We start from the raw sequence: 24,645 nt of genomic DNA on the forward strand, positions 1-24,645 counted from the left end.
TCATCTATCCTTTGTTTCCATTTTCCAATTTTCCCACCCGCTTTAGACTAAATTGAATAACTTTGGGATTCCATTTTATCTTTTCTCTTGACTACTTAACTATAACATTTATTTTGCTTTTGTTGTTGTTGGTGGTGGTGGTTATTCTTTTCTTTTTTTTTTTTTTTTTTTTGAGATGGAGTCTTGTTCTGTTGCCCAGGCTGGAGTGCAGTGCATGATCTCAGTTCACTGCAAACTCCGCCTCCCGGGTTCAAGTGGATTCTCCTGCCTCAGACTCCCAAGTAGATGGGATTACAGGAGCGTGCCATCACACCCGGCTAATTTTTGTATTTTTAGTAGAGATGCGGTTTCATCATGTTGGTCAGGCTGGTCTCGAACTCCTGACCTCGTGATCCAGCCGCCTCGGCCTCCCAAAGTGCTGGGATTACAGGCGTGAGACACTGCCTGGCCAGTGGTGGTTATTCTACGGATTACAGTGTGCATCCTTAACTCATCACAATGTACCCTTATTATTATATCCCCTATACAAGGTTAAGACCCTTAAAACAATGTGCTTCTATTTCTCCACCCCATCCATTGTTACCATGTACTTTACTTTTACATGTTAGAAACCCCCATGTTATCTTGTGAAGAAATTAAGAAATGAAAAACAGCCATGTATTTACATAGAAATTCATCATTTCTAGCAATCCTGGTTTATTTATTTATTTATTTATTTAGAGACAGCATCTTGCACCATTGAACAGGCTAGAGTGCAGTGGCACGATCTTGGCTCACAGTAACCTCTGCCTCCTGTGTTCTAGTGATTCTTCTGCCTCAGCCTCCCAAGTAGCTGGGACTACAGGTGCCTGCCACCACGCCCAGCTAATTTTTGTATTTTCAGTACGGACGGATTTTGCCATGTTGGCTAGGCTGGTCTCGAACTCCTGACCTCAAGTGATCTGCTGCCTTGGCCTCCCTGGTTAAATTTTTGACATTAATGTTACTAAACTGTGCTAACTTCAACTTGAAGTTGATAGGGTTTTGTTTTTTCCTTTCTGCATTTTATGTATTTTATTTTATTTTTGAGATGGAGTCTCATGCTGTTGCCTAGGCTGGAGTGCAGTGGCCCGACCTCAGCTCACTACAGCTTCCTACAACCTCCGCCTCTTGGGTTCAGGCGATTTTCCTGCCTCAGCCTCAGCCTCTCGAGTAGCTGGGATTACAGGAGCTCTGGCACCACATCCGGCTAATTTTTGTATTTTTAGTAGAGACGGGGTTTCACCATGTTGGCCAGGCTGGTCTTGAACTCCTGACTTCACATGATCCACCCGCCTCAGCCTCCAACGTGCTGGGATTACATGCGTGAGCCACAGCACCCGGCCCCTTTTAGCATTTTAAATGTGCCATTACATTGTATTCCTGCTCCCATGAATTCTGATAAAATGTCAGTGGTCATCTTCTCTCCTTGCTCTTTTTTCTCTCTCTGGCTGATTTTAAGGTCTTGTCTTTGCCTTTGTTTTTTAGTAATTTGACTTTAATGTGTCTTAGTGTAGTTTTCTTTGTGTTTATCCTGCTCAGGACTCCTTGTGCTTTGTGGATCTCTAGGTTGATATTTTTCATCAAATTTGGAAACGTTGTAACTATTATTTCTTCAAAAAAAAAAAAGAAAGAAAAATCATAAAACAAAAAACCCAAAACAAAAAACTGCCCCAATTTCTTTCGCCTTCTGTTCATTTTTAAATCACTCTTTTCTCTCATGCTTCAGTTTGTATAGTTTCTACTGACCTGGCTTCAAGTTCACTGACCTTTGCTTCTGCAATATCCAATCTGTTATTAAATCCCTCCAGTAATTTTTTTTCTTAAGACATCACAGTTTTTGGATCTAGAATCTCCATGTGGATTCTTCTTCATAGTCTCTAGGTATTTTCTGAGATTCCTCATCTGTTTTAAACTCCCTGTGTGGGAATCTCAGTATCTCTCCCGTCTTCTGATCTGTGTCTATTGATCTGTTTTCCCTTAGGTATGTGTCACTTTCCAGTTTCTTGCCTATCTGGTAATATTTATTATATATTTATTATTTATTTTATTACATTATTATTGATTTATTTCTGATAATATTTACTTATGGTACATGCTAAGTTGTTACAGTAAAGATTCTGTTGTATTCCTTTAAAAATTGTTGAGTTTTGTTCTGTTAGGCGGTTTATTTACTGGAGGATCAATTTTATCCTTTCAAGGTTTGTCTGGGCCTTGTTATGGCAGTTCTAGAGTAGCCCTCTCTCTAGGGATAGAGTAGCTCTACTCCTAAGCTGTGGCCTTGGCAGGGTCAACTGAGTGCCTGGGATGTCCAGCACCATCTCTGAACTCCGGCTGGTTGGAACTTCAATGTCTTTCAGCACTGGGCACTGTCTGGAATTTCCATTTATCTTCCAGCCTTCTAAGAGTTATTTGCAACCCGAGCTTGCAGAGTTTTGCCCTGTACAAATTCAGCTTGATATCTGGACAACAACTCATGGAAACTGCTTTATGGATTTCTGAAGCATCCTCCCTGAGCGGCTCCCTCCTCTTGCATACCCTGCCCCACAAACTGCAGCCATGTCAGTAACCTGAAGTGTAATTTCTGTTTCCTCCACCCAGGCTGCTGTTCTCTGGGCTTTACCTCCTTTTGTTGCTGTTTGGAAAGTGTCTCCAGGGAAACAACTGAGGTGAATTCAAAGCTCATTTTCTTGGTTTCTCTTCCTTCAACGATCACAGTCCTGTACTGTTCGGGTTCAGAGCCAAAAAACAGTTGCCTTTATTCGTTTTCTAGTTTTACAGTTCTTTATGGCAGAAGGGTAAGTCTGAGACCCATGATTCTGGCCAGAACCAAAGATTCGCATTTTCACTCATTCTGTTACTGTGTTAGTGGCTTATGAGGTCCTTTTTGATCTGGACTCTTGTCTAGCTCTCCAGCTTTATTACAAGACTTGTGCTACCCGCATACCTGCCCCCACCATGCATATGTACATAAGCTGGTACATGTATTTTATGTTACAAACAACGAGCTATTTTCATTTCTCCAAAGATGCTGGTGCTTTCCCCTTCTCTGGGCTTCCTTCATGCTGTATTCTCTACCTGTAACACTTGCCTCACCCCTACCATCTCTTAGCTGCTCCATGTGTTTCCAAATCAGCTGAAATATCACTTCCTCTGTCGTGCTCCCATAGCAGCCTGAACTTTCCCCAGTCAAATATTTTATCAAATTTCATGATCTCTTTTTGTTTAACAGGAACTGCATTGGCCTGCTTGACTCTAAGTTCTATAAAGGCAGTGTGGGGGATCATCCTGCTTGATTATCACAAACATTAGTCACCTGCTATTGTACCACTTATGGAAATATCAATTACAGATTTAGGCTAGTAAAATTACTGGATAAACCTGCTCTTATGACACCCAGAGGGAATTTGCTTGAAATTCTACTTTATTAGGCTGCACAAACCTTGCTGATATTGCTTTGGGTGTCCTGAAATGCCTTCTAACTATATGGCCTTCAAGGCTGATTTTCTCATTTCTGTCCCTTAACTCCTCCTCCTTACCATTCCCTGTTGCTTTTACCATCTATATGTATTTTGGGTGCTGGGTAATTATTAAAGCCATCATAAACCTCATATCTCAAAGAAATGTATTTTGTTATATTCTCATAAAGACATCCCCTGAAAAAACAGAACCAGATTTGAAACTTTTAAACCTTTTATAGGTTTTTTTGTGACCAGGAAAAAATCTATCACAGAATTACGTTCTTACGGCCAGGCGTGAAGGCTTACGCCTATAATCCCAGCACTCTGGGAGGCCGAGGCGGGTGGATCACCTGAGCTCGGGAGTTCAAGAACAGACTAGTCAACTTGGTGAAACCCCATCTCTACTAAAAATACAAAAAATTAGCCAAGGGTTGCAGCCCGCATCTGTAATCTCAGCTACTTAGGAGGCTGAGGTGGGAGAATCACTTGAACTCAGGAGGTGGGGGTTGCAGTGAGCCAAGATTGCTCCACTGCACTCCAGCCTGGGCGACAGAGCAAGACTTTGACTCAAAAAAAAAAAAAAAGGTTCTTCCAATGTGCCTATGAGATTAGGAGTGAAATCCTAAGTACAGTTCTTCTGAACAATGTAGGCTCGGAAGAGTTCAAACTAAACACCTTTGGACCTCCTTAGTTAATATAGTGCCTAGAGCCTAAGATACTGCAATATATAAGCTAAAGGCCTGGTAACCAGGTGGATGGAACCATGAAGTTGTAATAACACGTTTTCATTTCAAAAAGACAGACACACACAGATTTCTCAACAGTAATTCAATTTGAAAGGGAATTCAAATATATACATGCAACTGCCTATTACAGGTAATGTTACACTTTACCCACGAAAATCCCCAAAACACATTTTCAAGCAAAGTAAAAGAAAAAAAGTGCTTGCCTTACAAAACAGAACAAACAAACAAAAAAAGGGCTTGACTTATGACTTAAAAGCAAAGGAAAGGAAAAGTAAGAGTAAAGGGATTTGAAAAATACCTCTCTGAACCTATTCTGGTTCTGATTCAGGAAAGTACCATAAAGACAGAAACATACCTAAATTTATAGCTTTCCCAAACTGTACACAGTACCTAGTGCAAGCTTACGAGTTGCTGGCACACTTCATTATTTTTATTATTTTTTTGAGACAGGGTCTCACTCTGTTCCTCAGGCTGTAGTGTAGTGGCATGAACACAGCTCACCACAGCCTCAACCTCCTGGGCTCAAGCAATCCTCCTGCCTCAGCCTCCCATGTAGCTGGGACCACAGGCACATGCCACCATGCCCAGCTAAACACTTCATTATTTATAAGTTCTTTTTCTTTTGAGCCTCTATTTAATGGACATAACTTTATAAAGAAAAGCTACATATCATATCTATAATCATATTAAGTTCCAGCAGTTTAAAAGAAAATAACTAAAATTCTGAAGCCATGTCTTACCATTGATGTCACCACCAAGGCTGGAGAGAATCCCATTGTGAGATAGAAAAAGAGTTCAACCACCTTATATCTGCAGGAACAGAAACGCAGTTAATTTAACTTATAAATTTCTATAACACCTAACAATTTACATACCAGCCTTTCCTTTTTACTTTTGAGAAAGAAATGTAAACTCTTAACTATTCAAATAAAACGTTATTTCTCAGTAGGCAACCACTAGGCCTCTAACTAAAACATAGTAGCTGAGTAACAAGGAACTAGCATTTCTCTCAGGGTTGAAAAGGCATCAAATCCCACATGCCACCTAGAAAATGTTTTCTGCCGGCCAGGCACGGTGGCTCAAGCCTGTAATCCCAGCACTTTGGGAGGCCGAGGCGGGCGGATCACGAGGTCAGGAGATCGAGACCATCCTGATTAACACAGTGAAACCCCATCTCTACTAAAAATACAAAAAATTAGCCGGGCGTGGTGAGCGCCTGTAGTCCCAGCTACTCCGGGAGATGAGGCAGGAGAATGGCGTGAACCCGGGAGGCGGAGCTTGCAGTGAGCCGAGATCACACCACTGCACTCCATCCAGTCTGGAGATGAGACAGACTCCATCTCAAAAAAAAGAAAATGTTTTCTGCCAAAAGTAGTTATCGTTTAACCCACTCCACCTTGTAAAATATTTCCTCTTCTGATCCTAGAGTGTCTGCTTTCATTACCATTCCAATCCAGAGCTATAAGTGAAATTCTGAAGATGAATGGAGATGAGCCTAGTTTATCAGCAAAAAGGAACAGCAAGCCTTAAGGAAAGGACGTGTAATTTTGTTTGTCTCTTTATTTTGCTCCTGCACAAACTGTAATTTTAAGGCTCATCACGTTAGACTACAAAAGATCTAAAAACCCTAAGAAATACATTGTATTGAAATTCAAATTACATTTCAGCTTAATCAAACCAGACTATAAGCTCCTCAAAGGCAGGAACCAAGATTATGTTTTGATCTGTAAATCCCAGAATAGTACCTGACACAATTTAGGTACTCCCTAATGTCTGCCAAACTGAATGGCCAAGGGTGACTCATACCTCATTCATCGTGTTTTATACTCAAAGCCTACCATGAAATAATCAGATAGGGGAAGAATGGGTTTATGGGTTTTGTTTACACCAGAAGGCCGGGAAAAGGAGAAAAGATAGTTGCCTTTCTTGACTTCCTATTTTATCCAAGGATATAAATAAGAGATTTGAGCCCAAGAAGCAAACTGTTCCCTTGGACTTATATATACTATAATATATAACACTACTCAGCATTGCTAATTATGGTCAAAAAGGTATTTAAGTGAATTTCAGAGACAAAAAGAAGTTAGTGAAAACTACCATTTTCTTCTTCTGAAAGGGGAAAACAATTTAGTACTTTCTGATAAACACAAATTATGTTCAATTCTGAGAGCCATTCTGCCAAGCACAATAGATAAAGAATTTAATGAACTGTAAATAAACCCAATGACAAAGATTTCATGGTTGTGTGTTTCTCAAATTCAAACATACAAGGTAATGAAAAGGGCAATGGAATCAGAACTCGGATGTTTGGGTCCTCATTTCCAGATGAATCACTAAGTTGATGCATATCCTAAATGTTCTGACTTTTTAATCATGAAGCTGGAATAGGGGACCTTGAAGGTCTCCTCTAGAGCGAAGATACTAAATTTCAATTAGCTTTTGTTTTTATATGGCTCAGTAATTAGGACTATCAGCTATGAATAATTGGCTAAAAAGCTGTGCCCTAGGGCTAGGATATTAAGAGTTCCAATGTCCTTCCCAACATCCTTTTTCTCAAGAAACCCTTTTTGGAATACCCTTTGGCCCTTCTTTAGGTAAATATTATACTGGGCACTTAATATCTATTCTCTCCAATCTTCATGGACACCTTGACAAGTGGCTGGTTTTCTCACGTGATGACTGAATCACAGAGAATAAGGCCAATTTGTCTCATGCTATAGAAGTGAAGTCTGATGGACTCCAAAGGGGCTGGTCACCATGTCCCCTCAACTGCATGATACCACACCTGTACCACTCTTGTTTTTCCACAGCAATCTTTCTACTAATAATGAATACCAAATGGTTTTGAAGATTTATTAAAAATAACATATTCTATGTATGTATTTCTACTGTTTTGAAGTACAAATAAAAGTAAATTGTATTGCAGTGCAGATAATATTTAGGCAGTCGATTTTAAAACTATTAAATGTACATTATTTTCTCTTACTTTTCATGGTAGAGAAATACATAAATGGTTCCTCCAGCTGCCATAAGCCAGATAAACCAACGCATATGAGATGCCAGGGGTCCAAGTTCACGAAGATTTAACCTAAAAATGTAAACATGACAACAAAGAACAGAAGTGATAAATGAAGGGAATTCATAGAACCTGTATCATTGAAAACTGAGAAAGTCTTAGGATAAGAGCAGGAAGAAAAGGCACTCAACACATCAAGCAGGCATTTGGGCAATTTAGTTAAAATTAAGCAACTCAAAAACAAATTTGTCAGTCGACCTTTAAGACTCCGAATTAGGCCGGGAGTGGTGGCTCACATCTGTAATCCCAGCACTTTGGGAGGCCGAGGCGGACGGATCACTTGAGGTCAGGAGTTCAAGACCAGCCTGGCCAACATGGTGAAACCCCATCTCTACTAAAAATACAAAAATTAGCCAGGTGTGGTGGCATGTGCCTGTAATCCAAGTTGCTCGGGAGGCTGAGGCAGGAGAATTGCTTGAGCCCGGGAGGCGGAGGTTGCAGTGAGCTGAGATCGCACCACTGCACTCCAGCCTGGGTGACAGAACAAGACTCTGTCTCAAAAAATAAATAAATAAAATAAATGAGGCCAGGTGCAGTGGCTCACACCTGTAATCCCAGCACTTTAGGAAGCTGATGTGGGTGGATCACCTGAGGTCAGGGGTTGGAGACCAGCCTGACCAACGTGGTGAAACCCCATCTCTACTAAAAATACAAAAAAATTAGCTGGGCATGGTGGCACGTGCCTGTAATCCCAGCTACTTGGAAGGCTGAGGCAGGAGAATCTCTTGAACCCAGGAGGCAGAGGTTGTGGTGAGCCAAGATCGCGCCATTGCAGTCCAGTCCAGCCTGGGCAACAAGAGCAAAACTCCATCTCAAGGGGGAAAAAAAAGAATAAATGAGGAAAAAACAAATATCCTGATTATCTATAACTACAAAAGTCACATTTCCAAATGGAAAAAGTACAGCCTACATATCTAAAACTACAGGCAAACAAATTGCCTACTATGATATTTAACTCCTCAGCTCACATTTAAATTCTTTTTATTCATTTACTTATTTTAAATTAAAGAATTTAAAATAACTAAGTAAGGAATCCTGTTTGGAAGACCCTGTAGGTTCCTACTGAAATAAGCATTGTTCTGGGCATTTAATGTCCATTCATAAAAGCCTTTCAGTGTTCTTCTTCCAACATGAAGCTAACCTATAATTTAGTCAGATGCTGGGCAAAGATAGCACTTACTTTTTACTCCTTCAGATAATCAGGTTTCTTTTGAATCATTGATGCTGCATTAGCCAGAATCTAGAGGCATACTGTTTCTAATGACTACAGTAGATGATAGCAAAATATAAGCTTCTGAGTTTTTAAAACTGGATTATGTCTTGTAGAAGAAAGCTAATGTTTCTTTAATTAAGAGTTTCAAAGCAACAAAAGATTTTATTTGATCAGCACCAAAAAGGCAGAAAGATCAAAGGCACTGAACAGGATACTAGGTATTTTAAATAGTTAACTCATGTGGTTGGTTCTCTTACTCAGCAAAAGAAATGATAAACACACTTGCTATATAGTAGCTACTGCACTTGAGGTGAATTGAAGACAAATGGCTTAAATTTCAAAAACAGGCTGGGTGCAGTGGCTCATGCCTGTAATCCCAGCACTTTGGGAGGCTGAGGCGGGCAGATCACTTGAGGTCAGGAGTTTGAGACCGGCCTGGGTAACATGGTGAAACCTCGTCTCTACTAAAAATAGAAAAATTAGCCAGGCATGGTAGCACATGCCTGTAGCCCCAGCTACTCAAAGGCTGAGACAGGAGAATCACTTGAACCTGGGAGGCAGAGGTTGCAGTGAGCTGAGATCACGCCTCTGCACCCCAGCCTTGGTGACAGAGTGAGACTCTGTCTCAAAAAACAAACAAAGAAGCCAGATGTGGTGGCAGGCACCTATAATCCCAGCTACTGGAGAGGCTGAGGCGGGAGAATCGCTTGTACCCGGGAGGCGGAGGTTGCAGTGAGCTGAGACCACGGGCCACTGCCACTGTACTCCAGCCTGGGCAACATAGTGAGACTCCGTCTCAAAACAAACAAACAAACAAACAAACAAACAAACATGGCCGAGCATGGTGGCTCATGCCCAACACTTTGGGAGGCAGAGGCGGGCAGATCACTTGAGGTCGGAATTCGATACCAACCTGGTATCGACAACGTGGTGAAACCCTATCTCCACCAAAAAATACAAAAATTAGCTGGGTGTGGTGGCACACGCCTGTAGTCCCAGCTACTTGGGAGAATGAGGTGGGAGAGTCACTTGAACCTGGGAGGTGGAGGTTGCAGTGAGCTGCATGGCCAACACAGTGAAACTCCGTCTCCACCAAAAAATACAAAAATTAGCTGGGCCTGGTGGCACACGCCTGTAGTCCCAGCTACTTGGGAGAATGAAGTGGGAGAATCACTTGAACCCAGGAGGCAGAGACTTCAGTGAGCTGAGATCACGCCACTGCATTCCAGCCTGGGAGACAGAGTGAGACCCTGTCTCAAAAAATAAAAAAATACGCCACGCACGGTGGCTCACGCCACCGTGTAATCCCAGCACTTTGGGAGATTAAGGTGGGCGGATCACTTGAGGTCAGGAGTTCCTGAGCAGCCTGGCCAACATGGTGAAACCCCGTCTCTACTAAAAATACAAAAATTATCCAGGCATGGTAGCACGCGCCTGTTATCCCAGTTACTCAGGAGGCTGAGGCAGGAGAATCTCTTGAACTCAGGAGGCGGAGGTTGCAGTGAGCCGAGATTGCGAGACTCTGTCTCAAAATAAATAAACAAACAAACAAACAAACAAACTTGCTTTCCTCATATATATTTACAGCATTTCCACTTGAACAATTCAATTTTCTAGTGTTCTGAACAACAGCAGAGGTATAGGGAAACAATATGGAGAGCAAAGGTTATAGATTTCAAGAGTAAGCAAGCTATCTGCACACAAGTTCATAGCACTTCTTCTTGAACAATCCAATACCCAGATATTATAAACAGCAGCAATATTCTCCCCTTCAAATATGCAATCTGACCCAAGTACATCAAATGGGAAAAAAAATGCATGCATGTATGTGTTCAGGAAGAGGGGAGGTGGTGTACACATGAGGGCTGAGGGTGGGGACAAGAGGAAACGAGGAAAGGAGGAGTAAGGAATTCTAATCATAAAATCACTACCTTCAAAAATAGGAAGACTGTATCTTACCATGGAGCATAAGAAGCAGCAATGAAGAAATAGATAACCATTCTATCACACATGTGAAAACAATGCTCCACTGTCCTAGTGAGGGGGAAAAAAAAGTAAATTGGTCAGAAAGTGTTCAGATAGGAAGTACAGGTTATCACTCCACTATGTTGCAGTTTCCATTCTTGTTCTCGTTCTCATGGCCTTTACACTTGTTCTTCCAAGGTCACCCAGATTTTTGTTGTTGTTAATGTTATGAAGTCATGAGTAAAAGCTTTCTATTATTTTTTAGGTTGCACATACAATAGATTCTCTCAGCATATGAGAGACATAGGGACAGAGCCCCATGATAGAAAGCCTGAAGTGGTTAAAGCAAACAAACAAAATCTGTCTTTTGCTGATGTTTTCCATTTCTTTTGGATCCCATCTAACAGAAAAATGAAGTTCCTGGAGGGCGGACCACCTCCCCCCACCCCCCGCCCCAGCTCCTATCACTGCAGGGCAAAGTCCTCATGTTCAGTAAACACTCTCTGAGCTGAAATCACATTCTTTGTGTCTTTTTAGAATGTATTTACAGTTTTTACTTCAAATATCCTGGTGTGGACAGTAAATAGTAATAACGGAAATTCAGAAACTAACTTAGGAAAAACAGTAACAAAAACAAAAAAAGGCACATTTGCTACAAAAGCATAGCCACCTGTATTTCTAAGCAAGTTCCTCCTTCCAAAACTGAAAAGTCAGGGGTATATGTACAAAGAGTTTGGTTCACTGAGGTCTATTCATCAGACGGATGAGACGGAATCTGCCCTTTACTGAGGTAATTTAAAAGTACAAATTTGTAATATCATCTTGAATCTATTTTCAGTGTCCAAGCAGGTATAACTATAATTTGAGGGAACACTAGTATTAGTGACCAAAGAAAACTAGTAAGGACTTGTGTGAGTAAGTGAAAAAACGTACCCCATAAAGCCTGGGCGTGGTGGCTCACAGCGATAACCACAGCACTTTGGGAGGCTGAGGCAGGTGGATCACTTGAGGTCAGGAATTTGAGACCAGCCTGGCCAACATGGTGAAACACTGTCTCTACTAAAAATACAAAAATTAGCCAGGTGTGGTGGCGCACGCCTGTAGTCCAAGCTACTCGGATGGCTGAAGCACAAGAGTCACTTGAACCCAGGAGGCGGAGGTGGCAGTGAGCTGAGATCGCACCACTGCACTCTAGTCTGGGCAACAGAGTGAGAGTCTGTCTCAAAAAAAAAATTTTTCCATAAATATATATACCTACCATGTATCCACAAAAATTAAAAATAAAAAAAAAAGTTTTAAAGGAATGAAAAATACATTTGTGAGAAAGAATGTGTTTCAATCTACTAGTCATCAGAAGCTATAGCATACCCATAGATGATACTTTACGCCATAGGTCTAATGAAGCAAACATTACGTCAATGCTTTTCAAACTTGACTGCGTATCATCACCTGGGGAGCTTACAAAATACAGTGATGGCCTCCAGTTCAGAAGACTCTGAAGGGCTAGGAGGTGAGATAGAGGGTGGAGGAAGGAGAAGAATAAGTTTTTAAAACGCCTTGGATGACTGTGATTTCTAGCAAGGTTTTGGGCCTTTCTAATTCTGTTTTCTAGATTGTTATATGCTCTTAGAGTAGGTAGACAGACCTGGAATCTTATCCAAGATCTGCCACCAACCTCTCTGACTCTCACTTACCTCATTAGGTAAAGTGGAAATAAGATCTTTCTCATGGAGTATGTGTGAACATTAAATGAGATAATGTAGGCCATGTATCTAGCATAGTACCTAGCACACAGGAGCACCTACCACATAATAAATGCTAACTCCCTTCTCACTTTTACTTAAATAAGGTTTTTTTGATATTTAAAATTTTTAATGAAGAGCAAAAATCTACACATGGCATATGATTCTAGCAGTGCTATTCAAAGTTCAAGAGAATTTAGTTTCTATTATACCTCTGGCAGGGAGACCCAGAATACTGAAGTAGGTACCTACAACTTTTTATTGATCCAGAATCTAGACATTGAAGCCAAGTTTGGTGAGACAACCACAGGCACTAAATTGTGCCAAGAAGATAATAAAGTACTTTGCTTCTAAACTGGCCTCTGGGCGCTGCGACACTGTGTCCTAAGGAGCCAGGACAGGCACTTTTGTGGTTCTCTTGTGAGTGTGTCCCAGAGTGCCCTTGTGATTCAATGCTGTGGTTTTATTTTAAGCCCAGGAAACTGTCATCTTACAGGAAAAGGTAGCAGACTGCAAGCTATATGCAATATTGTAAGAGATATGGTGAAAAAAACTAGGACTTGGAGTCAGAGGTCTTGGAATAATCGGATTCTGCTGGCTTCACTGACTCAGACAAGTCAGGCCACTTCTCTGAGCCTCAGTTCCCCCAAATAAAAATGAAGAGATTTGAATTAGATGATTTCTAAAGATCCTCCAGCTCTAAAACTCTAGGATTCTGCACGTGAGGAAACCAGTAATCATCTCATAAATCTCAAATCCTGCTTGTAAAAGGAGCATATCTTTTAAATATCAGATTGTTTGAATAGTTTGAGTTTTTTTTGGACGTTCTTTAAAACCAAAAGGCATATTCGAGTATTTCTTTAAATTGCTCATAGTCTGCTCTGAATCTTCCTTTTTTGAAAAGAAGTTTTGCCCTTTAGGGTTGTGCAGAATCCATTTCACAAGCAAACCATTCCCACCTAAATGGTGTGGTGCTCCAAAATCAATCCTTCACTCAGAGGAGGAAAGCTTTTACGTTCTTCTCGTTGGCAGGCCAAGAGCTATAGTATCGTTTTGAAAGTGCTTGTGGACAATTAATAGCAAAATACGTGAACTCTGTTTGAATAATATACACAAGACTTAATTCTGAAAGCTAAACTTTGCAAAATGGTAAACGCAAACTATACCTCCATACCTTACACACTTGTAGGGTCTTTTGTAATTTTCAAGTTATTTTCAAGTACCTTATCTCATTCGCCTATCACACTGACTGTGTGACTCAGGTATTATTATTATTCTCATTTTAGTGATACAGATACTGAGGCTCCACAAGGTCAAGTGATTTACCCAAAATTAAAGAGCAGGGCTGGGCCTCAAAGCCTGCCTGCTGACTCCAAGCTCAGTGTGCTTTGTCACTACCCCATAGCTGCTGCTCTCAGCATATCCTTAGTGTGCTTGATAGTATTGGAAAATAGCTCTCAGGTTTTTAAGTGGTAAGTCCTGGGGAATCAGTTAGGTTTTGTTTGGGGTTACTGAGCAAAGGCCTACCTTTTTAGATGCCTACTGGGGAGGAGTCCTAAAACTTCATCCAGTCCAAAGAACAAGTCCTGAATAATGGGATAGTATTCTAGTCTACAAGGCAGAAAAATGTCTACTCTTTGCCCTACTTGACTAAAGCATGCCAGCTTGGGAGGCTACCAAACATGTTGAGTCAACTATTTAGATCTGTTGAAACAGCATGCCATCCACTGTACCTTAAGTGGCTCTTTTTCCATGATACAATGTGAAATACTGTAGAAATGATGAAGAGGGCACAGAGTCCCATTCCATAAATCCATGCTGTTATCTTTTCCCAGCAGTCATCAGACAGCCGATGGAGGAGGGCACTGCCCACGATGGCCGGAACAATGAGGAACTGAGGGAAAGATAAAGAATGGTGAATGGAATATTCTGGCTTTTATGCAATTGAGTCTTTTACTAAAAATACAGAGGTTTACCAGGAACAATTTTAGTAAAATAATCTTAGAGCAAGTATTTGTCTCTCCTGGATAATCATAATGAGAGCCAGATGAAGTTAGCTGCTGCACTGGAAAGCAGGTAATACCATTCAGGGCCCAGGAATTGTGCCAATCCAAAAAGTCAAGATACGGTTTAATAAGATTATATTTTCTGTTCTAAAAAATTAATATGGAGGTTTTGTCAGGTCTCCCTTAAGTTTACACAAGTGTTCCTTAACCTGTGACACACTCAGAAGAGACAAGTTAAGGTTTATTCAGGTTCATCCTGAGTAAATATTATTCCTGAAGGTAAGCTGTGTGTCTCAATATCTGAACCACTGTATTGTACCAACAATGTCTACCATAGTTAAACTAGCCTGTTCCAAACACTCACTGTTAACGAAGTAAACTGGTCTTTTCTCTATTTCTTGTTTTCAGACTGTTTCCCAGCCACTATTTTTCCCTCGACATCACTAAATGCAAGGGAATAATGAAACCACAGATAAAGTAAAAAATTTATAATGACATAAAAAAATGCCATTAATGTCACATTAACAGGAAAACTGAAAATACATACATATTCACAAACACCCCCAACACAGACACACACACACACACAAACACACAGACAAAGAAATGCACCGAAGTGTTAACAGTTTATTTCTGGTTAGTTTTGTTTTATTTTTAAAGTTTCTTATAATAAGCATGTTTTGCTTTTACAATGCAGGAAAAAATTAACAAAAAATTTAGGGATCACATCAGCTTTTTCTTCACCAATATGGAATAACATCCCCTCTGGGAAGCAATGGCCACTGTAGGGGTGGGAGGCTATGGCTCCCCTCCCCATTTCAGAGGATCACTTAATTTTAAAAAGCATCTTTTTCAACAAATTGTGAACTCTCTTTGCCAAATGAACACAGTTGATTGTCTTGAAAAGGCGATTCATTTCATTCTAGGGGTGACAGTCTTCATAAATAGGTGTCTTTGGTTTTTCTATAACTAGGGTACATACTATTATTCTTCCTTTAAAGAAGATCTTATTGGAGAAAGCAAACCCAGGACAGAGCTGACTGTAGGTTAGAACACACAAAGCATTCTACATGCTTACATAGTTTCTGGTGACATGACCCAGAACTGATTTCCTGGTGGATAAGGTCACAGATGGGTAAATCCAACTCATTGTGCTGAGGTTACCAGAGATAACTACCCCTTCCTCCCGCCAAAGCCCTGTGGAAAGGATGGCAATGGCGGAAAACTTGTACTCACTGCATGTGTGTAACAGTTAGCAGCATGTTCATAGCAAGTTGGCTTGTAGCGGCCATTGGCTGGAGCTCGATGGTTCATGAACCTGTAAAAACAAAAAGGACATCATGTAAGATAAGCTCAAAGTGTGTGAAGAACAATGAGGAAACCTACTAGTGGGTATGTGGTCTATTCTACGTGAAGAAGAGACTGGTGGAAATACCCAGTTGCAGTAATAAAGCCAAAGCCACTAAAGAGGAGTAAACTGAGCCAACAGCAATGATCCTTAAGCAAATACCCCAGTTTATTAGATTAAGCATTCTTTCAGTTTATTCAAGAGAAAAACCTTCCATAACCAAAAGCAAACTTCTACAACCAAAAGCAAACAGAAACCATATCCACCCCTTCAACTGGAACCCTCATCCTCCATTCGCACGCACACACACACACACACACACACACAGTACAACTAGCAAAAAAAAACAAATTTTTCTAAGTTTTATTGTCATTTAGTGAAAAGGGATACACTACATTTGAAAAACAAAGTTTCTATTTTCTCTCTTAAACTTTATAAAGCTTTATATAGGCACATCTTTAAACCCTACATCCCATGATTAACAGGTCTGTCCCACTAGTTTGCCTATATTGTATTACCAGACAGCTTAAATAAATGACACCTGGCTACTTCTAGGCAACTTAAAACCGGAGGTATGTTTTCACTTTTGTTTTTCCTGAATTCAAAGAGTCTGCTTCAAAAACCAAACACATGACTACTACCTGATTCTTTTGGCTATAAAATTCATATATACACACAAATGTGTGTACGTATCTAAATATCAAAGTCTGTTACATATATAGACACATGCCCATATTCCGCACTTCCCTTTAGGCTAACTTTGTGACAATCAGTAGTACAGAGAAAAGCATGAATACCACAGAACCTAAAGAAAGGATAGCATTCTTCCATTTCAGTATGCTGAGTGAGGACGCCCTCCCCACCAAAAACCCAACCCATACCCACAACAGGTTTCATGAGGGACTCTGGATTAGTCTAACTAATCCTTTTTTTCCCAGGAGGAGAGAAAAAAGCAGCTGTCTGAATAAAAGAAGAAAGAGGCAGATGCACAGAAACAGACGGAGGTAAAAAAAAAAAAAACTTCAACAGCATTCAGGTTGCAGAGGTCCACTGCATTCCTGTGCTTAAGAGCCTGTAAGACGTCAATAGGCTTTGCACAATAAATCATCCTTTTGCTCAAGCTAGTTTAAAGAAGTGTGAATGGGGGTTGGGGGCTGGTATTTTGTGCCACTAATGAGTTCTAACTACTCATTACCTTATTCATACACAAAATAAAAAATGGTACACGTCTGAACCAAATGGTAGAACCAAGTTGCCAAAAATTGGCTAAAACGCATGACCAAGCCATTTTAGAGAGTGCCAAGTTTATTAATAAAAGACCAGCCAATACTCTCTCCCTGAGTTAGGAAGAGCCTGTTATCCTTAGATCAAGTAAATAAAAGTAAAGTGGCAGCCACTATTAACACAATACAGATAGTTCAGGTGGAAAATCCACTGGGGAATGAATTTGGGACAGTGAAGATACTTCACTTGGCCCACTGATGGGTTAAGATATTTAACTAGTGTACAAAATATGTACTTACTGAGTATAATCTACCAGATGGTTTGAAAACCAACTGTTAAATATACAGCTAGTAGCTTCAAAATTTATCCAAGCTATTCTCAAATATAGTTAACTATTATTAAGCATCATCTTTTCTCCCCTGATAACATTTTAAATAATTTTACTAATTTCCTAAGGGACAAGAGTGTTGCTAGACAGTTCTTATTAGCAAAAAAGAAAATAATTACACTCTTGGGAAGAATGCTTTAAAAATGTCCCAAGTATTGGAGGATATAACACATCATTGTCCTGAGATAGAACAACAGAGCTATAAGTAGCATACCCTATTAGGAATTTTCAAGGCTAAAGAGCAAGGCCCCAAGATGGCTGAAGTTAGATGAAATTGAAAGTCCTCTGTGTAGGGTGCAGTAAGTAGGATTTGTCTACCCACCACCAGGCTGCAGACTAAAATAGCAATTTATATCTCTGGCAGCCCAATCTAAAAATAGTCAAGCCATTACCCAGCAACAGGGATAGACTTTCACATTTTCTCCTAAAAACAAATAAACTGGATGGCCATGTTTGTGACAGCTTAGTCCCTGATCACCTGGAATAATTCACATTAAAAAATAAAAGTATAAAGTTATACAGAAAAATATCCCACCCATGGTGACTTAAGGCACTCTATCCTGATGCACAGGGCAAGACACGGGCAACAGGGAAAGATAAGGGTAACTATCCTGGAAGCAATTCTCTAAATCTGGGGCTCAGTAGGATAGACAGCATAATTGTTCTGCTGGGAAAGTACAATACAATTTTCCCATTTCTTTCTAACCTGCCAGGGTGCAATCAAGCCTCCTCCACAGCCTCCTGAAGAAATCACTCCTAAGACCTAAATGGAAAAGCAGATGTAAAATGTAAATCAACTCCCACACTCTGGCCTTCATCTCTTCCCCCAAAAAAGAATGGGAAAGGTTCAAGTGCTGGTTATGGAAAACAGCATCCATTTATGGAAGACATCTCTATTTAAGGCGGAGTGGCCCTAATGGTTACTCAATGCTTGAGTAACCAGCAAGCTCTAGAGGGTTTGAAGGAAGGTGATTCAGTCCTGGGAGTGGGAGCTGCACTTAATAAAGCTACTAGTTAAGCAGAGATTTTTTACTCATCCCTTCACTCACTTTCTCTTTCAAAACTCTCCTGCCTTCCCCCTTGCCCAATGTTCTTATCACCTCCTCCTTCCCCCGTACCCCTCTCCCATGCCATGACAGAATTTCAAAACCATGGAGGGAAAGAACAGATCAGAGACCTGGGAACACTCCTTAGCACACTAACACACTTTAAATTCAACCTAAAGCACTGTGCCCACTGAGTAGATCTGCAACCCACCAGCAGATCTCAGAGGCTGATCTCAGTAGATCAAATCCCACAAATGTTCCTCATTCTCCGAGTGCAAGTATCATCAACACTACCTTCAAAATATACTTCAAATAAGTCCACCTGATCACTTGAGGTCAGGAGTTCAAGACCAGCCTGGCCAACACGGAGAAACTCCATCTACAAAAACACAAAAATTAGCCTGGTGTGGTGGCGTGCACCTGTAATCCCAGCTCCACATCTCCTACCTTAAATAAAGACCTAACATCTCAGGTCTGTACAAATACAAAGTCTCTTAACTAGTCTTCCCGCCTGACCCAGTACAGACTCTCTTCTTTATATAGCAGCTACAGTTTTCCGTTAGAAACAGATTAGGGGCTGGGCATGGTGGCTCACACTTGTAATCCCAGCACTTTTGAGGAGCTGAGGCAGGAGGTCGCTTGAGCCCAAGAGTTTGAGACCAGCCTGGGCGATATAGTGAGATCCCATCTCTACACACACAAAAAAATGTAGTAAAAGTTAGCCAGGTGTGGTGGTGTATGCCTGTAGCCCCAGCTACTTGGGACTGAGGTGGAAGGACTGCTTCAGCCTCAGAGGTCAAGGCTGCAACAGTGAGTTGTGATGGCATCACTGTACTCCAGTCTGGGTGACAGAACAACACCCTGTCTCAAAAACAAACAACAACAAAAAACCCAGATCACATCACACACCCCAATCCCAGCTTAAAGTCTGCCTCTGGCTTCCCAAAGTGCTTACAACAGCACTGTAACACAGTGTTCAGAGGCCCACAAGCCCTGAGTGGTCTGGGCCTCACTACCTCTCCAGTCTCAGGGTGGCATCTTTCTCTCTCTCCACCCTCTGGCTATACCACCTCCTTTCTGCTCCTTAAACACATCAAGGTTGTGTCTGCCTCTGGGCATGTGTACTTGCTGTTTACTTCTGTCTAGGATCTTCTCCAGAATGCTCAGCTCTCTTCTCATCCTTTCAGCTCAGCTCAAATGTCACCTCTTCAAGAGAGGTTTTCCAGACTATCCTAACTGAAGTATCATTTCAACCCTCCCCATCCAACCAGAGCCCCATGTCACAATTGGTAAGACTTTGATTTGTTTTAGCTTATTTTTTATTTCATCTTTTCCCACTGTAGTGTGAATTCCACGAAGGCTGTCTTGTTCACCTTTCCATTACCAAACTGAAGTACAATGCCCAGCTTATTGCTAGAGCTTAATAATTGTTGAAGGAATAGAAAGACATTCCAGCTACTGCTGAACTAGTTTGTCTTAACAAAGATATCCCATAGTCAATTAGTTTTACTGTGGACACAGCAGGTTCTGTAAGTAAGAGAAACAGGCAGCCTTGGAACCAAGAGAACCCCGAATCTCACACACACACAAAAACGCTTAAAAGCCAAGACAATGGATATTCCAAGGGCCCCTTCAACATCACTTATGTTGCAACGTATGAGTGGACCCCTCCTACTATTAGTTCCCCTTTATGACTGAGCATATTTGTTCAGGAAAAGCGTCTACTGTCAATAGTGCCGATCTTGACTTAATTATTAAATAAAGGAAGATGGCATATATAAGGAGACTACCCCATGCCTATGATTTAGTGCTTTAACAACATGGGAAAAAAGACAATAGGTAGCCCTGTAAGACTTCTAATACTTTAGATTAAAATGCTTTCCCACATATCCAGTTTTGAAGCTGGCTACATGATCATGAGGATGGGGCTGAGGAAAAGGGCTTCTTTTTCCTTGGATTTTTGGTTGCAAGACTGTTGAAATGAGTACACACCAACAAGAAGATACAGTAGAGCTCTGTGGATCTTATGCCTATATGCAATACACACAGATGTGGTGTGGGCAGGGAGTTAAGAGAGAGAAAGAGGTGAGCTAGCAGCATGAGTGGTGGAGAGACAGACATGAAGTTGAACTCTTGGGTCTACCCCTTCCTAGCTGTGTGACTATGGGCAAGTTCCCTTTCATTCTCTAAATCTATTTAGTCTTCTATTAAATGGGTATAACATTTATGTCTTCCAAGGTTATAGTTGAGGATGAGTAATATACAAGTGCCCAGCCAGTGCCTGGCATAGATAAATGGCACTCAATAAATGTTAGCAGTTATTGCTATCAATCAGAGATGCTACGAAGGGGAGAGGATAACTTTGTGTTTGTCTATGTGTGTGTAGGTATCTTGGTGATACTCAAGTGTGAAACAGATAAAATAAGGAAGATAAAATATGCCTGTGTTCCAGTGGAATTTTCACATCCTAAGTCTGTTAAGAAACCATCATTGCATAAAGCCTCCTCATGCTCCTCTATCCAGTCCCAATGAACCTATCAGGAGGGAGGAAGCATGTCTCCCTTCAAAGACAGTGTGTCTCTCCCTCCAGTTCCTTTGTAATTTACCTACCTGGGAATGCTCAGAAAGATATATCATGAACACAGCTTTAAAAGATGCAGAATAGTACTCTCGGCATTTTAATGTGTGAACCACAAAAATCAGGACATTCTCATTACATTACTTTTTGTTTATAGGCTTTATTTCCAAGTGAAAATTGATGCTTAGAAATATGTTTCCAACCTAGCCTATGATAGAGAACCAGGAAATTATAAGATCACACAAATCGTCAAAGAAAATCAGGGTAGGTCTAGATGTCATCAAGAAAGAAACCGTTAAATGTCCATTGAGAAACACACAAGCCCCCAAGAAAATTACAGTCTATGCCACACCAAAATAAAATACCTGTATTTTTAGTTTTTAAGTGAATAATAGCGCAAAAATCACATTACAACTGTGCTAATAAGGAATGGAGAGATCAGTGTCCAGCAAAAATAATTAAAAAGTCAGTTAAATAAGCTGAGAAGGTAGCATCCTAAATGAAGTTGTTGTTGTTGTTGTTTTAACAGTTTTAACGTTTGTGCAACAAATAATTGAACAGGGTTTTTTTTTTTCTTTTTAGAGAATCCAGAGGGATAGGTAAGAATGACAAACTCTTAATCAAATAAGGAAGGGGCAATTTCACAGAATATTGCCACTGTTCTCTGAAAACAGGAAGAGCACAGACGTGTACAGAAGTAAAACCAAATCAAACAAACCGCATGCACAGGGCTTCACTGATCATGACTGAGTGCATGTTACATTCTCTCTAAAAGCCCCTCCAGTCTTCATTTCTGACATCGGGTTCTAAAGTCAGAACACTACGGTCCCATTTTGCCCTTAGACACACCGATATGAAGTTCCACTGGGGGAACAGTGCCAGGCATTCAACACCCTGACTGATAAGCAATATATTCAGAAGTCAATCCAAGTCTTCAAGCTGATCCCCTTCCTGGTGGCCCAGACCATGGCAACTCTTCTGTGTATTTGTTGCCTCCTTTACCCTTTGGGACTGGGGGAGGAATGAGATGGGTGAGTGGGCAGTGAGGGCATGGAGATTGGAAAGAAAAAAAAAATGTGTACTTTAAAATTCTGAAATAAAAGGTAGTGTCTAAAAACTCAACAACCTTCTTGGAAGATTTCATGCATTTCTTAAAATTTCCCCTGTCACTGCACCCCCAGCAAACTTGCTGGTGGTGAAGGTCCGGGAATTCCCACAAAGGGATGCAGAGTTACCACATGCCCTGGAGAGGTGAACTTTCACCCACTTAAACAGAAAAGAAAAGCCCGGAGTTCCTCTCAGAGCCACGGGCTAACCTCCATCCATTGTTAGACGGAGGAGCCCCAGAGGGGAGTAAGGCCACGGCGCCCCCCAACCCGGCATTTCCACCAGCTCTACAGTGAATGAGCAGCCGGCCAGCCTTCCGGTGGCGCCTCCACGGTTCCTCCTCCTCGTTTCCTAACATCGGCGCCTCCACGGCAGGTCTCGCCATCCGAAAGCTAACATGCCCCTTCGCAGAGCCCAAAAATAGCACCGCCCTGGGACGCTCAGCTGGAGAACCAGCAAGGCCCCTACACGGCCAGGCAGGGCTAAGCTGGCGGAGCGTGCCTCAGTTTCCCTGTTGCTAGGGCCGTTCACAAAGCACCCAAAATGCCTAGCACCCCGCTTTACGACAAATCTCTCCGCAGGGCGCCACCCCGTTCCGCGCGCCCCGGGAGACCCCCCACCCTGGAGGTAAAGGGATGGAGGCCAAAGCCAGGTCGGAGGACTCGGGGGCGGTGCCTGGGGCTGGGGTTCGGGTTCCCAGAGAGAGCCAGAGCCCAGCCTGTATGGGGGTCGGGAGTGTGAGCCCCAGGAGCAAAGGGATCCCCGGGAAGGAGGACGCGCTTGCAGTCCCGGGTCCGGGAATCCATCCGAGGTTCGCAGATCGCGAGGGGAGACCCGGGTGAGGCAGCAGCTCCCATCCTTGGAGGAAGGGAATCGCCCAGGGACAGCAGGGTGGGGAATCCCCAGGGAGCTGATCCCTGGCCAAGGTGCAGGATCCACCCAGGATGAATCCAGGTGAGGAGCGGGGAGCCGTGCGCTTAACGGCGGGATTTGGGGACCCGCTTCTGACACGGGCAGCGGGACCAGGACGCCATCCCTCTCACCGCTGGAATCGATTCTTGAACCGCATTGATCCTCTGCTCCTCCTCGGGGGCCAGGAGCTCCGTCTCGTCAGCACCGGCGGCCGGGCGCGCGGCCCTCATGGGCTTGGGCTGCTCCGGAGGCCGCCTGCGTGTCCAGCGGAACCCTTCGGCCGGGTAGGGTCGGAGTGGGCCAGGCCGGGGGTCGGGACAGGGCTGGGGCCAGACCGGGCGGCTGGGGGCGGGAGGGAGGCCACTTCAACGGCCCCGGCGCCTCGCGCCTCCCGCCTCCCCGGCTCCTCCGCCCCGGAGCCCGGCTCCGCCCCCGCCGGCTCTGTTCGCCTGCGTGCACCCGCGGTCGCCGGCGCGTCAGCGCGTCGGTCAGCCAATCGGCACCCCGAGGGGCGCGGCGGCTACGCTGCCATTCATTCCCGCCGGGCTCGGGCTGCGGGGCGGGACCTCGCTGGGGAGGGGCGGGGCGAGGGGAAGGGGAGGAGCGCGGGAACGCGGCGCCCTTCTGTCAGAGACGAGTTGGAGAAGAGACTGAGGGAGGGAGAGAAGTGGTGAAGGAGGAGATGGACCAGGAAATCTTAAAAACATTGTGAAGAAAATAGCAAACAAGCAGCCCTACCTCATTCATTTTTTTCTTCATCATTCATTTCTCCATCCCTCCATTCATTTATTCCTTCATCATTTTGAGGGCCAGCTCCCGCGAGGCTATTGTGAGAGGATCCAGGGCAGAATGAAAAACCTGTCCTTGTCTGACCTGTGAGGGAGTTGAGGTCTCTGAGCGTCTTCTAACTCTTAGATTCAGTGAGATCCACAAACGGAGGAATCCTCTGCAAGGATCCTTTTATGTTATCCTCCAGTTTATTTTTTATTTTATTTTATTTTTATCCAGGCAGCTTTCAAATAAACGGGTAGACTTGAATCAGGGTCCTGTCGCTAAACCTTCTAAACTCAGAGGGCTTCCTGGAAGAGAGGTTCAAATAAAAATGAATGAATGGGCCAGGTGCTGTGGCTCATGCCTGTAATCCCAGCACTTTGGGAAGCCAAGGTGGGCGGATCACCTGAGGTCAGGAGTTCGAGACCAGCCTGGCCAACATGGTGAAACCCTGTCTCTACTAAAAATACAAAAATTAGCTAGGGGTGGTGGCGGGCGCCTGTAATCCCAGCTACTCGGGGGGCTGAGACAGGAGAATCACTTGAACTTGGGAGGCAGAGGTTGCAGTGAGCCGAGATTGCGCCACTGCATTCCAGCCTGGGTGACAAGAGTGAGACTCTGTCACACACACACACACACACACACACACACACACACACACACAGAATGAATGAATGGGTTATTTGTCGAGCCTTTCCAGGATCACCGATGGAAGTTATATGTGTTCCCTTCCAGGTATCGTGTCCATACCCAGCCCCCAGCCCGCAGGCTAGAGACTCTGGAGGGGCATGAGGCCAGCCTGCTAGGAGCGCTCATTCGACCTACAGTGAAGCATTGGAAAGCCAGGGAATTCTGTCACCCATAATTCTAGTTCCCTTTCCTTGAACCTTCCAGAGAGGTGCTTTCCATGCTTCAATCTTCCCAAGAGCTCCTCCAGATGGGCACTATCCAACTCATTTTACAGATGAGGCTGAGGCTTATAGTGGTCAATACACTTGCCAAAGGCAAAACTAAGGCTCCTACCTACCTTTCTCTTAACATTAA

General features: G+C 42.7%; 1 protein-coding gene across 19 annotated transcripts in view; it reads right to left on the reverse strand.

Annotated features, from left to right (window-relative positions):
• The window catches only part of MMD (monocyte to macrophage differentiation associated), a 90,402-nt gene extending 67,154 nt beyond the window's left edge, over positions 1 to 23,248 (reverse strand). For 18 of the 19 annotated variants that reach the window (XR_009215325.1, XR_009215324.1, XM_058445698.1 and 15 more), the window contains exons 1-6: positions 22,962 to 23,248; positions 15,464 to 15,545; positions 13,955 to 14,115; positions 10,474 to 10,548; positions 7,212 to 7,313; positions 4,966 to 5,035 (exon numbers count right to left, since the gene is read on the reverse strand). Coding sequence is in view for 17 of the 19 variants with exons in the window: in XM_058445698.1 (XP_058301681.1) it covers positions 4,966 to 5,035; positions 7,212 to 7,313; positions 10,474 to 10,548; positions 13,955 to 14,115; positions 15,464 to 15,545; positions 22,962 to 22,987 (516 nt within the window). In the remaining 2 variants the exon portion in view is untranslated. Of the gene's footprint in view, positions 1 to 4,965; positions 5,036 to 7,211; positions 7,314 to 10,473; positions 10,549 to 13,954; positions 14,116 to 15,463; positions 15,546 to 17,893; positions 17,920 to 22,961 lie in introns of those variants that run through there. The other variant, XM_058445692.1, reaches the window with a different exon arrangement.
• Positions 23,249 to 24,645: the final 1,397 nt, after the last annotated feature.

The sequence above is a fragment of the Hylobates moloch genome, unplaced genomic scaffold (assembly GCF_009828535.3).
Source record: "Hylobates moloch isolate HMO894 unplaced genomic scaffold, HMol_V3 SCAFFOLD_10, whole genome shotgun sequence".
In the NCBI taxonomy this organism is placed as follows: Eukaryota; Metazoa; Chordata; class Mammalia; order Primates; family Hylobatidae; genus Hylobates; species Hylobates moloch.